General features: G+C 31.8%; 1 protein-coding gene across 1 annotated transcript in view; it reads right to left on the reverse strand.

Annotated features, from left to right (window-relative positions):
* The window catches only part of Ano3 (anoctamin 3), a 304,851-nt gene extending 292,248 nt beyond the window's left edge, over positions 1 to 12,603 (reverse strand). Inside the window, exon 1 of the mRNA XM_042691327.1 lies at positions 12,450 to 12,603. Coding sequence (XP_042547261.1) covers positions 12,450 to 12,603 — 154 coding nt within the window. The remainder of the gene's footprint in view (positions 1 to 12,449) is intronic.
* Positions 12,604 to 13,078: the final 475 nt, after the last annotated feature.

The raw sequence follows: 13,078 nt of genomic DNA on the forward strand, positions 1-13,078 counted from the left end.
AAATTGAAATATATAGCATCTGTGTGGAAACCAAGTGAATTCCAAATTTCATTCTCTTGGATCTACTACAACATTAACTATTTCTGTAAAACCTTTGTCTTCAGACTTGTTTTCATACTTGCCTGAGAAATGAAAAAATAGATTATAAGGTTTTGAGCCAGATATTTAATGTAAACAGAGAACTAAAGGAATGCTAGGCCATGCTTATCTATTATGAAATCAGATAAGAGGAAAGCATTCAGAAGAAAGTATGTGTAAACAGAAGGAAAGATAATTTTTCAATGTTATTGGAAAAATAGGCCAGTTTATGATAAGTTATGATGATTATTCTGCCAAATATGGTTTGAAATATATTCCCAGACATTTGTTTTTGTGAATTAGATCACTTCAAGAGTTACCATCAAAAGTCATGTATTGCAAGAATTAATTTTAAAAATGACAGAAGTATGGGTCATTTGTGGCTAATTTTTGGTTATATATATAACATTCATAATATATATTTATTTAATGTTTAATGTATATTTAATATACATTACTTATATATGTATGCATGTAAACAATATGTTATAACAATATATTAATATAATATGCATTTAATAAATGCAAACAAATTTATATATACAAATATATTTACAAATAATTTACATATAAATATATAAAATATATATTATATATAAAATCCAAAAGTAGCCAACAAATATCCACATATAATACATAATATATATTCTTTTTTGGGGGGGTCCAGTCGAGGGGCCTAAACTCTGGGCCTGGGTGCTGTCCCTCAACTCTTCAGCTCAAGGCTAGTGCTCTACCACTTAAGCCACAGCACCACTTCTGGCTTTTTTCTTTTTTGCTTATGTGGTACTGAGGAATCGAACCCAGGGCCTCATGCATGCAAGGCAAGTGCTCTACCACTGAGCCACCTTCCCAGCCCTCATAATATATATTCTTTTTACAGGGACTTATAAAATTATTGTATGAACAAAAAGAATTTTGCAATGAGGAATCCCAGAATAGTAGTATTAAGTAGGCAGTAGATTATATAGGGAAAACAAGTGGAGCTACTGCATTTAATAAGTGTATATTCTGTGCCCCTTATCCATACAAGGTATTTTTCATATATTTAAAACCCACACATTTTCAACTTTGTAAAGAATGTATCTTGGTAAGAAAGGGCAGCACAGTATTAAATAAATGGCATATGTTCTAAAATTAACTCAATATCTGATTTTTACCCATAGCTTTCTTATAAGTAGGTCCATGCCTTGAATTATATATCATGGTGACTCATGGGAGTTATAAAATATCAGATCCGGTGTAGGGATCAATATAGACTGACCTTTACATCTAGTCATTTGTGTGATTTTAGATGACAATTCATACTCTCTTGGCCTCCTTCTCAGATTCTTGTTATCAAAAAGCTTATAAATCTATCCCTGCAACTTTATAAATTTGCCTTAATCAAATTGATCCAGATAACATGTGATTATCATTGCTATATCTGTTTCCTGGTTTAATGCATTGCTGAAATCCAGAGAAGGCATCTTATTTGTAAGGGTAGATTAACTCTCAATAGTTTGTATAAATTCATCACAAGATAGTTCTTTTCTCTCAGGAGATAGATAGATAGATAGATAATAAATATATTTATATATGACATATGATATATATTATCCATATATTTTTTCTGACCACCAAAAGGTTATAAAGGTTTTACAATTTTGCATACCTATTTAATTGTCAATTGTTTCTTGATCAGAGTAACTCCTTGCATCATTATCCTTCAACCTGTGTGTTCCTTCTTGGCAGACTCATAAAGCACAAAATAAGCTCAAGTTTCACTTTTCTAAATCCTAATGAAGTAAAGTAAAATATCTAATCATCTTATAAATACATGTGACATTATGATGAAAGCACATGTTTTATGTGCTCATTTTCAATATGAAAGCATCTGGTCTAACCAAGATCTCAGTGTTATTATAACAAGAAATTAACACCATGCAGTGAGTCTACAGAAACCCTGGGCTTCACACAGCCAAATCACCTGTTTTTGTTAAATTTTTTCTTCCAATCTTCAAAGCCTTTCTTTTTTTTAATTATAACTTTATTTTATTTTATTGTTCTTTTTTTCTGTGAAAATACCGTACAGAGGTTACAATTACTTGGGCAAGATAATGAGTACATTTCTTATCAAGCATTGTTGCCTCTCCCCCCCACACCTACCCCCGTCCCCCGCCAAAGTTGTAAAGTTTGTATTTCTACATAATGACTTGTACATAGCCTTTCTTTTGCAAATACTTTCAGATATAGAAGAAAGGAAATATCCACACACATGACTACAAGTTAAATATTTTTATGTATGCATTTTATCATACAGAATGAATTCACCTATTGGAGTTACTTTCTAAAAACATCTTCTCTTTGTTTTATCTTAGAGTCTATTTATTTATTCATTTATTATAGTTTTTTGAAACAAGCCTTCTCCATGTAAACTGGGGACATAAAACTTGCTTTACCACTGGCTTCAGACTTGGAATTCTGCATCAGCCTCCAAAGTGCTTGGATTACAGGTATGAATTACCATACCTGACTGAATAAGAATAACATTAAAATAAGGGTGTTCCAAGCTTGTGATATGTACTCTATGTATAAAGTTGACCCTACTTCATTTGAGTTAGAGCAGCTTGTTTATACTCCATAGTTTATGTAATTCACTTATATAAACTGTGATTCTCAGAGTATTGTCAGTATCATTGTCTGGAAGATCTTTCTAGTGTTTAATAACCTTATTAAGTATATTTAGAATAATAGCACATATTAAAAATCAGTTATGGACATTATGCTAATTACTTTTGGTCATTATCTCATGTAATATTCTTAACTACTCCATGAAATGAGAATCTTTAACAGTGTTAATATCTATGAAGAAGTAGAAAAACAGATATCAATTGCACTCCCTGAACTGATGTAGGTAATAAGTAACAGAGCAATGTTTTAATGCTGGTCTAACTCTATAATCTAAATATCTACCACTCTATTGCTTTCTATGTATTGTAATATTTTAATTCTGATGAGAATATTGGTCTATAAGTCTTCTTTTCTTTTTAGCAACATCCACTTCTCTGTAAATCAGTCAGAGTTCAATTATATCTTATAGTCCAGAAAAATACCAAAATTAATATCACAATATTTTGTACTTGTTTGTGAAAAATACAAAATAAGAATAACAAATCTCAGATTCTCATTATGATTTTTTTCTTCCTCTCATACACCATAACAAGGAACTTCTGGAGAGAATGTTCTGGGAATTTAATCAAGTATATTTAGCTTTGAGAACTCAAATTGCAGCCTGTGGAAAAGCAAAGGACAAGCCAAACTACAGCTGAAATATGAGAACATGGGACTTTTCTATACATGCATGGGAACTGCAGATGTAGTTTACTAGTTATAGAAAAGTGGGCAAAAATCCCACTGTTAATAAGAACCATCATGACAGACTCAAGGGATAAGTAACAGTTTCTCCAATACTCTTGAGGAGATCAAGCAATGCTGCATCTTTGAGATCACAATAGGCTTTGAAAAGTCTCCAGATGTGTAATAGCAGAGTCCACATTCAGGGTAACTTGAAATCAGAATGGACCTGTGAGGATCTCTACAGTTCAAAGTTACAATAAGCAATGAATATTAGAATGGTACAGTGACTGGTAGGATTTCATATAGTCTACTCCAAAAAAAGAGGCTTATAAGTTTTTGAATCAAGTGGTTATGAAAAATAATATTGGGCAAAAACCTTAGAGTTTCTTATCTTGTCTTATCTAAGTGCCTAGCATTTAAATGAGGAAAAATATCTAGAGAGGTTTTCAAATGCAAGGCCCATAGGAGATATATTACTATGTATATTTCTCATTGATGCAGTGTGATTTTTCAATGTGATTGGGGGTGGGGTGGGAAACAGTGTCTGTAAATGGACACATAAGTTTCTCTCTTCAGATTTCATCATGAATTTTTTCATTGATTCTTTTCCTCTAAAATTCTAGTTAAAGCTTGCTTCTCAACATGATATATTGAATCTATGAGCTATAATACCATTCTTAGGAAGTCTTATGTTTAAATAGGAATAGAGAATTTGGCTCTTTATCATTAAAGAGCCTGGTACATAAAACAAAAAAAATGGTAATTTTTCCCTCTCTAATTTTCCAGTTTCAGTATTTTATCATGGTTTTGTGCATAAGCTTTTCTCTTCTCTCTTGTAGTTAGTTTTTCCATGTCCCTATAGTTGTCAATATTTGTCTCTCCTTTATGCTTACTGCATCAAATTATTTCATATATACTCTTATCCCCAAACCTTACTTTTCTTGCTTATGCACCTGAAAGATGGTGGTTTCTAATTTTCTTTTGGTGTTTAACTAGGACAAATTCTCATATATGAAGGATGTTTTAATAATTCATAGAATATATGTTGTTACCTAGTCTATTTTATCTCTCACTTAACTAAGTGAGAATTAAAGTGCAATTGATAAATCACAAAAACTATTAAAATGAGATGGAATTAATCACAAAAATAATTTTGAGTTTTTGCTTTTAAAGAGAACTTTTTCAAGTTTTAATAGAGTGCATTTTCTGTAATTAGTTATATTAATATTATCACACTTCATTCCCTAAATTAAATGAGAATGTTCTCATCTCACTGCTTTAGAGATCCTTATCACTGCTTCCCAGAAAGAGCCTTATGAATAAAGTTTGTGGGCATATTTAATTATATTTACATAAGAATTTCATATAAATGTCACCAGAAGTCTTGATATGTTGTACTGAATTATGGATAAACAAAGGTACCAAGAACTATTGCAAATGAAAGAATGAAAACTGTTTACAAATTAACAGTAAGATACAATCTAAGGAAATAGTTAAGAGCAGTTATTTATATACCATTTGCCCAAATGGTTCTGTTTTTTTCTATCTGTTTGTCTGTCTGTCTGTCTGTCTGCCTGCCTGTCTGTCTATAGCTATTGTCCTCTTAATCTTTATACAACTTAATGAATTCCACCTATGCATTATGCAGCAATGCAATGTACCCTTATCAATACTTTTATCAGTAAAAATCATTTTAATTAATTCTTTGACATATAATAGATGTACTAAATAACTATTTGAATATTTATGCATGCACTTAATGAAATGATTATTGTTGAGAATTATTTCATTTTATAACATCACATGAGTATTAACATTTTATTTTACCAATGCACCTAAATATGCCTATTGTATTAAACCTAGGTTGCTCTCTTTAATGAGTTGGAAGTCCCTAGGCAAAGTCATTAAGAGATGAGAGTTAGGGGCTGGGAAGGTGGCTCAGTGGTAGAGTGCTTGCCTTCCATGCATGAAGCCCTGGGTTCGATTCCTCAGTATCACATTAGCAAAAAGAATAAAAGCCGGAAGTGGTGCTGTGGCTCAAGTGGTAGAGCGTTAGCCTTGGGCTGAAGAGCTGAGGGACAGCACCCAGGCCCAGAGTTCAGCCCCCCCCCCCCACCGACCGGACCTCCCCTCCAAAAAAGCGATCAGAATTAAATTGTAAAATGGCACAGAAGAAGTGAAATTTTTTTGCAATTGGTTGGTCTTTGTAAAGGTGCTGTAGCAAAATGAATACTTGGGATTCGTCAACTCCTAGAACTCTCTGCTTATCTCTTTCTTAAGAAGGGAAATATACCACATCAACTTTCCTGTGCAATGTAGCTTTCATTTCAAGTTTCACCCAAAAACAAATTAACAAATAAAAACTAGAATATTTAAGTTTGAACGTAAACACAAAGTAAAACTTTCCATTTAATATCAATGAGATAACTGTGGGTATCTTGGACATGCAATACATAAAAAACCAAGATATTGTATAGAATCAATGACCTTTGGAAGGATCTAATCCTGGGTCAATTTGAGGGTAACATGGAGGGAACACTCTAGGAATAGCTAGAATGTATACCACTATAGAAAAAAATAGTGAAAAAGGGAATATAGTGGAGTAGAAGTTATTATAATTGGAGGTTATTTGGGGAAAATTACCCTAATGAAGTCATTTTAGTAGGGAGAGCCCCTCCTGATTTACCTGTATAAGCACAAACTACAGTACCCATTTTCAATATAGGCATCTTAACATGGTATCGGTGATTTCCAAAATCTGTAGTTCTGTTTATATCCAGAATTCATGTATAATTTATCTAGAGTGGTATCTTAAAATGTCCATAACATGAATATATGCTAGTGATCCTTACACAAATGACCTACACTCTGGCTTCAAGAACACCACAGACACAAGAGTCATCACAACTAGTTGAGAACGGCGCATCGTCCCTGCAACGCACAGTGGCGTGACTGGACACAGTTTTAAGCATCTCTTAAGTTGGGACCTCTAGTTTCTTCCACTTGAATGAGAGTATATTGTTAAAGTAGTTCATTTGTCAATTTTTGAACAGACTGTTATATGGGCTGCGATTAGCTGGATATTTAACCTCCATATTAGAGTTAGAGAACATAGAGTTCTTTCTTTGAGTTTTCTTGTGTATTTTTAGAAGTTGTGTATAGCAAGTTTTATTTAGTTTTTGTTCTAGTTTTTGACCCAAAACTATTAAATGTCTTGGAATTTCCTGAGTGGTAGGGTGGCAGGAACATCTGTTGTTCCCATGCTATATTTTTGTACACACATCTAGAGAGCTTCAGAATAGAGGTTCAAAACTTAATCAGAAATTTGAATACTTTCGCCCAAACTTGAACCTCCAGAGAAAGGAAAGGAGCTGGAAATCTAGACATATGTATATAATAACATCTAAATAAAAGTTCCTAAATTATGGGTTCTGGGATTTTTTCAGGTCAAGGAAACAAGAAGAGTGTGGGTCTTGACCTCATAGAAACTAAGGAGCTACTTTAGGCCTTAGCTTATTTATCTCTTTGTGATTGCAAATTTATATTTCCAAGAGTAATCTCTAAAGAAGATAAAGCTTTGAATTGCTCTCCCAAGTTGTTTTTAAATTGGCTACTAGAAGTTGGGATTAGAATCTGAATATGAAGTTTGTTGCTCAATGAGTCATATCGGTGCAATTAAATTCAAAGACATCTAATTGATGTGAGAAATGTAAATGAATGATGGTGGAGAAAATAGCAGCTATTTGTTACTAGGGGAGAATATTACAGTCAGAAGTCATAGTCTCTATGTCCTGAGAAAAAGAAGTTTTACAAAGTCCAGTCCATGAGGTTCCAATCCCCCTAAGATGTTGGAAAACTTCGTAGTATCTGTCTATATTTGAAATAGGATAGGTATTAGGAACAATAGTATTTAACTACTCATGCCTCACAACATTTTTGAGAACATTAAATCCACTTGAAATGTCAAGTATTTGGTAGAGTGGTTACAATATCACTGTAGATAACGTTGCCTTTACATTCTTCATTATTGCTACAGCAATAGATAAAGTAGTAACTAAGGCTGTTGTACTTGAAAGAGTAAAGTGGCACAAACAATTGGAATTTTCTGTAAAACCCAAATGTGAAAAAGAAAGCTATGTAAATAAAGCAAGTTCTTTGCAAACATTATTATTTTTATAGCATAAGCAGGTTGTTATCACAGCCAAAATTATCTGGCTTAAGGTATACATAAGGAATGCTCTAAATCTAATTATTTTGGGAAAACATTTTTAATTCTTACTTGTAGATTTGAAGATAAATCAATTGAATCAAGGCACATTACAAGTGGGGAAAGTAACTCAGGAAGTTGATTAAGGTAAAACAATTTGTTGTTATTTGACTTTTTTATTAGAGTCCACCAATTATTTTATCAATAAAGTATTCAAAGTATATTTTATAGAGTTTTAAAAATATTGAGGGTTAAATATTCTATACAAAAAGATTAATTTTGTAGAAATTTAGATTAAATCACATAAACCGGCAGAGGTGTAATTAATTGTTTATATTTTAAATAACTTCAAGTACATTGTGAAACCCTCAAAAACAGTTGAGGTATAGGTTTCAATCAAGTATTACTAACCATTTAACCTCTTAAAGTTTAATATAAGCTAAAAAACATATACATCACATTGGGTTAAATGTCTATCTCATTACAAATTATATGACTAATTGAAGCAAAAATAGAAGCAAAGGTAAATTTCAAAAAATTGTGTGACCTTGAATTTTTCTGAAGTATCATTATATATTTATAATCACTGTTAACTACTTATATGAGAATTTATATAAGAAATACTTATTTTGTATAAATATCTACTCTTCTAGTCATCAGCTTGTTTTAATATAATTAAAATTACCTTGTTTGTTTTTTTTGGAAACAAACACACTTTTTTTTAACTTCAGTTATAATTACCTAACTATACTCAGATACTTACATTCCAAAAGAATCCAAAGCCTCTATTATGAAATTCCAGTTACATCTAGTCTATTAGTAAATGAAAATGGTAGACAAGATCAAAGGTAATTACCAAAGGTGTAGCAAGAATATTCAGAAGCATCAAGGACAAATACTTTAGATAGATAGATCATGAAGCATGCTATTGTAGGAATAAGAGGTGCCCAAAATGCGTGCTGAAGGACGTGCTGAAGGAAAAAGATGTGTGTTAAAATTCTGCCAAGGTTTGGTTCAGACAGGACTGGGCACATCTTCTTTGCTACCCGTTAGTGACCTCAATATGAATGGTTTTGAGGTCTCTAAATTCCAAGTGTAGCCAATACAAGAAAACTACAGAAATTAAAGATATATTTAGGTTAAAAATTTTTCATGATTAATAGGTGGGTAATAAATCATTACACTATATTTGAGATGCGTGGAGTTTTGCAACTCTGTGTAAATAACTGATAACTACTGTTCCATACATATTGTCATTATCATATTGGTTTTCAAAAAGCAGATTATTATATGTAATTATATTACTAATTTATAGAATGAAATAACTCACAGCTTATTCAAATATTATTTAATATTTCTTTCTGGATCACAATATAAATAGTTTAACAAGTAAAAGAAACAAAATTGCACTGTGTGGATTTAAAAGATGTATGACTTATTGCTTGTGAGGTGTAGGAATAATTACTCTGTTGTATTCCATATGTTAACATGGACACTATTCTTACTTTTTAATAGGGCTGAACTAATGAGTATTAAGTAAGTGTGTATGTATATATATATATATATATATATACATATAGTTTTAAGAATAACATATAACCATACATATACTGTAAGATACAGTATTTTGTTATATATGTACTTCTTTGCACCCAAAATCCACTAATACCAGAAGAACGAATATGATGGACTCTATAACCTGAGAACTCATTTCAATAACATTTTAGAATCCAAAGATATCAATAGTCTTATTGCTGATTGCTGATAAAATACGTATGTAGGATACAGTGGAGAATATTTTAAAACCAAATTTCCAAGTCCTTTTGATAGAAAACACAATTCCTCTACAGACAAAAATGATTAAGAGCTCTTACACTTCTCTACTGCCAGACAAACACAGCCTGCATATGCTTATCTATCTATCTATCCATCCATGTATGAAATTTTCCACATTTTTTAACTTCTCTGAATTTCAGGCTCTTCTTTTATTGAATGGAATCTTGGAGACATATTTTTAAAATTTTGATCTTGGGCATAGGTGAATAATCTGTCAGATATTATAAAAATGAAAGCCATAAATATTCTTTTTGAAGTAAGGAGGCTTCAATTTTACTGAAAAAAATTTTATAACAGTACTTACCCTACATACTATGGAAGACAAAGTGTAGAGTTGTGTTAAAACATAATGTCATATTGTTAACTGGTTAAGATATGCCATGTTGTTAAAAGGGAAGATTTCTTCCTCTCTCACAGTGGTTATTTTCATTTACATATAAACATAGCATGCACTGATTTCCAGACTAATACACACACCACCACCATCACACACACACACACACACACACACATATATAGTAGAAGTAAGTGGTAGATAGTTGTCCTTCCCTATTTTGTGGTTCACTCATTGCTACTTCATGGGGGTCTCTAGAATGTAACTCTTGCGATAGCTGAGGGATCATCAAAATTAAAATGTGAAACAGTGAATCTTCAATGAGTGAATATAGAAGTATTGAATAAAGAAGTATCCAATAAAGGATAAATTTTACAATTTATTAACTGCCATATACACATACACAGATAAGAAATGGTGTGATAATTTTTCCATATTATGTTGAAAACAAAATACATGTATACATTTGCTTAAAACATCTTCTGAGAGTCAGAAAACTCATTCAAGTACCTGCTAAATATATATCATGTTAAAGTGACAAATAATTGGCAAAAAGCACCTGTTCTCAAGAAAAAGTTGAATTGGGGAGAAATATAGTTTTAATAAACATTGAATTGTAAAGACTTTCATTTATAAGATGAGAACTTCATAGATGTTTAACATGAATGAAAAATCATTCAGTAAATGGTCCCTAGAAGCATGTGGGAAGATAACCAAATATTTGGTCATAGTGCAATCTGAAAAGTAGTACGAAGACAAGAGGCATGGAAATTACCTTAAGAGAATAATAAGAATAATATTTGAAAAGCATAACTTACTTTTGTAGATGTGTAAGCTATATAAGGCTGGAAAAGTTTTGGAAAAAAAAACAAGAGTTTAGATCTTAGCATTCAACCTTTATCACAGGTTACATAGAGTTATAGAAATAATGAAGAATTGTGGGCACAGGTCAAAGAAGTTCCTCAAGAAAAACCTTCTGGCTCTCAATAAACAGGAGGCACATTACAGAAAACTTGATGAAAATGAGGTCATTTATAAAGAAAAACAAGGTTATAGAGGTATTTGCATTATGGGGAGCAAAGAGAATCAGTTTTTCAGTCCTCAACCACACAATTACTGATTCAAAAATATTTTAAAGAACTTTTTATTATCAGGCAGCCAACTGGATACTGGATTTAACAATATGCATAAAGTGGGCAGATAAATATGAAACTAGTATAAACACAAATAAACACACATGCTTGATTACAATTAATGCTAATTCTCAAGATAACCTCTGGGTCATAGACAAAAGTCAGAATGCAAACAGAAGTAAGCAGCAGTGCAATCTGTAGACTTCTGGTGAGAGGTGTGAAATCTGAGGCACTGTCAACATGACAGATACATCATGTTTTCTGGGCTCTTTGTAAAAGGCAGTTCTTAGAAAGAGATTCTCTGACACTACATACATATAGGTCTACAGATTAATTTAATGGAACGGAAGAAGAATTATCTCTGAAGGAGGTAATTAGAACACATACACACACACATGGAAACAGTAAAACATGCATGAATAATAAACTATGGTTAAATCGCCGAACATTTTGTTTATGAATAATTTTATTTCTATTTTACAAAGCTCTACAGATTTATAGACTTTATTTCCCTACATTAGTGAAATAGTAGGACCAGTATTCAGTAATATGCCCATGAAAGGAGAAAAAAAATAGTGGCACAGCGTTTTGTTTTGTTACAGTTGAAAAAAAGTTATTAAAAGATATTGTCTATTTTTATCTCAGAACAGACTCTATTATAAGAGGACTCATAATTTTAAAAATCTAGAAAAATGCAGTCAGTGAGTGCTAGTGCTCACATAAGCCTTTTTTCATATTGCACATCATAAAGAAGTGTTCTATAGTGCTTCGGATAATGATCTGGTTATGAATTCCTAACATTTATTGTACACTCCTTTTGTAAGGAAAGAAAAAAAGTCATAATGCAGTTTTGAGCTACTTTTAAAATTTTATCTAACATATAAAAGTTTTCTAGAAAGTAGCATTAATATTTGGCATCTCTTTTATTACTCAGAGTATTTTATTTCAAATTCTGAAAATTTTTTGATGATTTCAAGAGTAAGAATGAAAAATCTAAAATTCTGATCAACTAATTCTATATATATGAAAAAAGACTTCATACTGAATTCTGTCAATAGTCATAACTCACATAGAACCTAAAGTTTTAACAATCACTTATTTGAAATGAGAATATTAGATATGGTATATGATATGTAAATATAAGGAAATATGTATTCATAAATCTAATGTATATATATATATAGAGAGAGAGAGAGAGAGAGAGGTTAATGAAAGAGGTCAAGACTTGTTCTGTATAATTAAAGATAAGAACCCTTGAATCTCATCAATAAAAAAACATAATAGTCTGAGTATCCAGAAAAAAATGTTTCATTATCAACATTTTTCTACATTTATTACATTTTTCTTCTGACATTTCACTTTGTAAACAAACCTTCTACCTCTGCTTTCATGCAAGATCTATCTATGCATTTTAGAAAAAACAATTTAAAAAACAAAAATTAGCTTTAGCTCTTCCTCCACAAATATGTGATATTAGCACCTATTTTAACATATACGTAAGATAGTCAAGCTAAAGTTAGCTTACCCCTGGGGTCAGAAATGGAGTGCTGAAGTTCCAATTGACTAGAATCACTGGAGAGTTCAGTCAAGCAGGTTAAAATCAGGTCAGAGTGGGAAGCCTGCTCATGTCTGCAGAATTTAGGTGAAAGATTATCCAGTTCAAATTTCAGAGCTGACATTGCAAATTCCTCAAAGAAGTTTGGATAGCAAAGTTCACACTATTGATACCTCAAAAAAAAAAACCCATAAGAAATGGGGGAAAATGTCACTATTATAATCAATAGTAACAAAGGCTTTTCAGTAATTACTTTCTCCTGGAAAAAAATATCCACAAGTTTCTGTATTCATGCCTTTCCTGGACAAGCAACATCAACAGGATGGATGGATTTTTAGAATTCTTTTCCTTGAAGATATCTTGTGCTGTCAAATAATTGCAGTACTCATCTCATCTCAGAGAAGCTGAATGCAAACTAAAAGGGGCTAAGTGAACACAGAGACAAGGCTGCTCAGAGATAGACGCTTTTAGCAAGTGGATGCTAGCAACACTCATTCATATTTTTGTATAAAAGAATTCAGCTGGGTGGGGCTAAGGCCTGTCAGAGATTGCAGTTGTATTTATTGGGCAGTAAAACAGAGGAATGATTTAACTGGAAG

This window comes from Dipodomys spectabilis, unplaced genomic scaffold, assembly GCF_019054845.1.
Source record: "Dipodomys spectabilis isolate Male_0828 unplaced genomic scaffold, ASM1905484v1 ptg000145l, whole genome shotgun sequence".
NCBI classification, from domain to species: Eukaryota; Metazoa; Chordata; class Mammalia; order Rodentia; family Heteromyidae; genus Dipodomys; species Dipodomys spectabilis.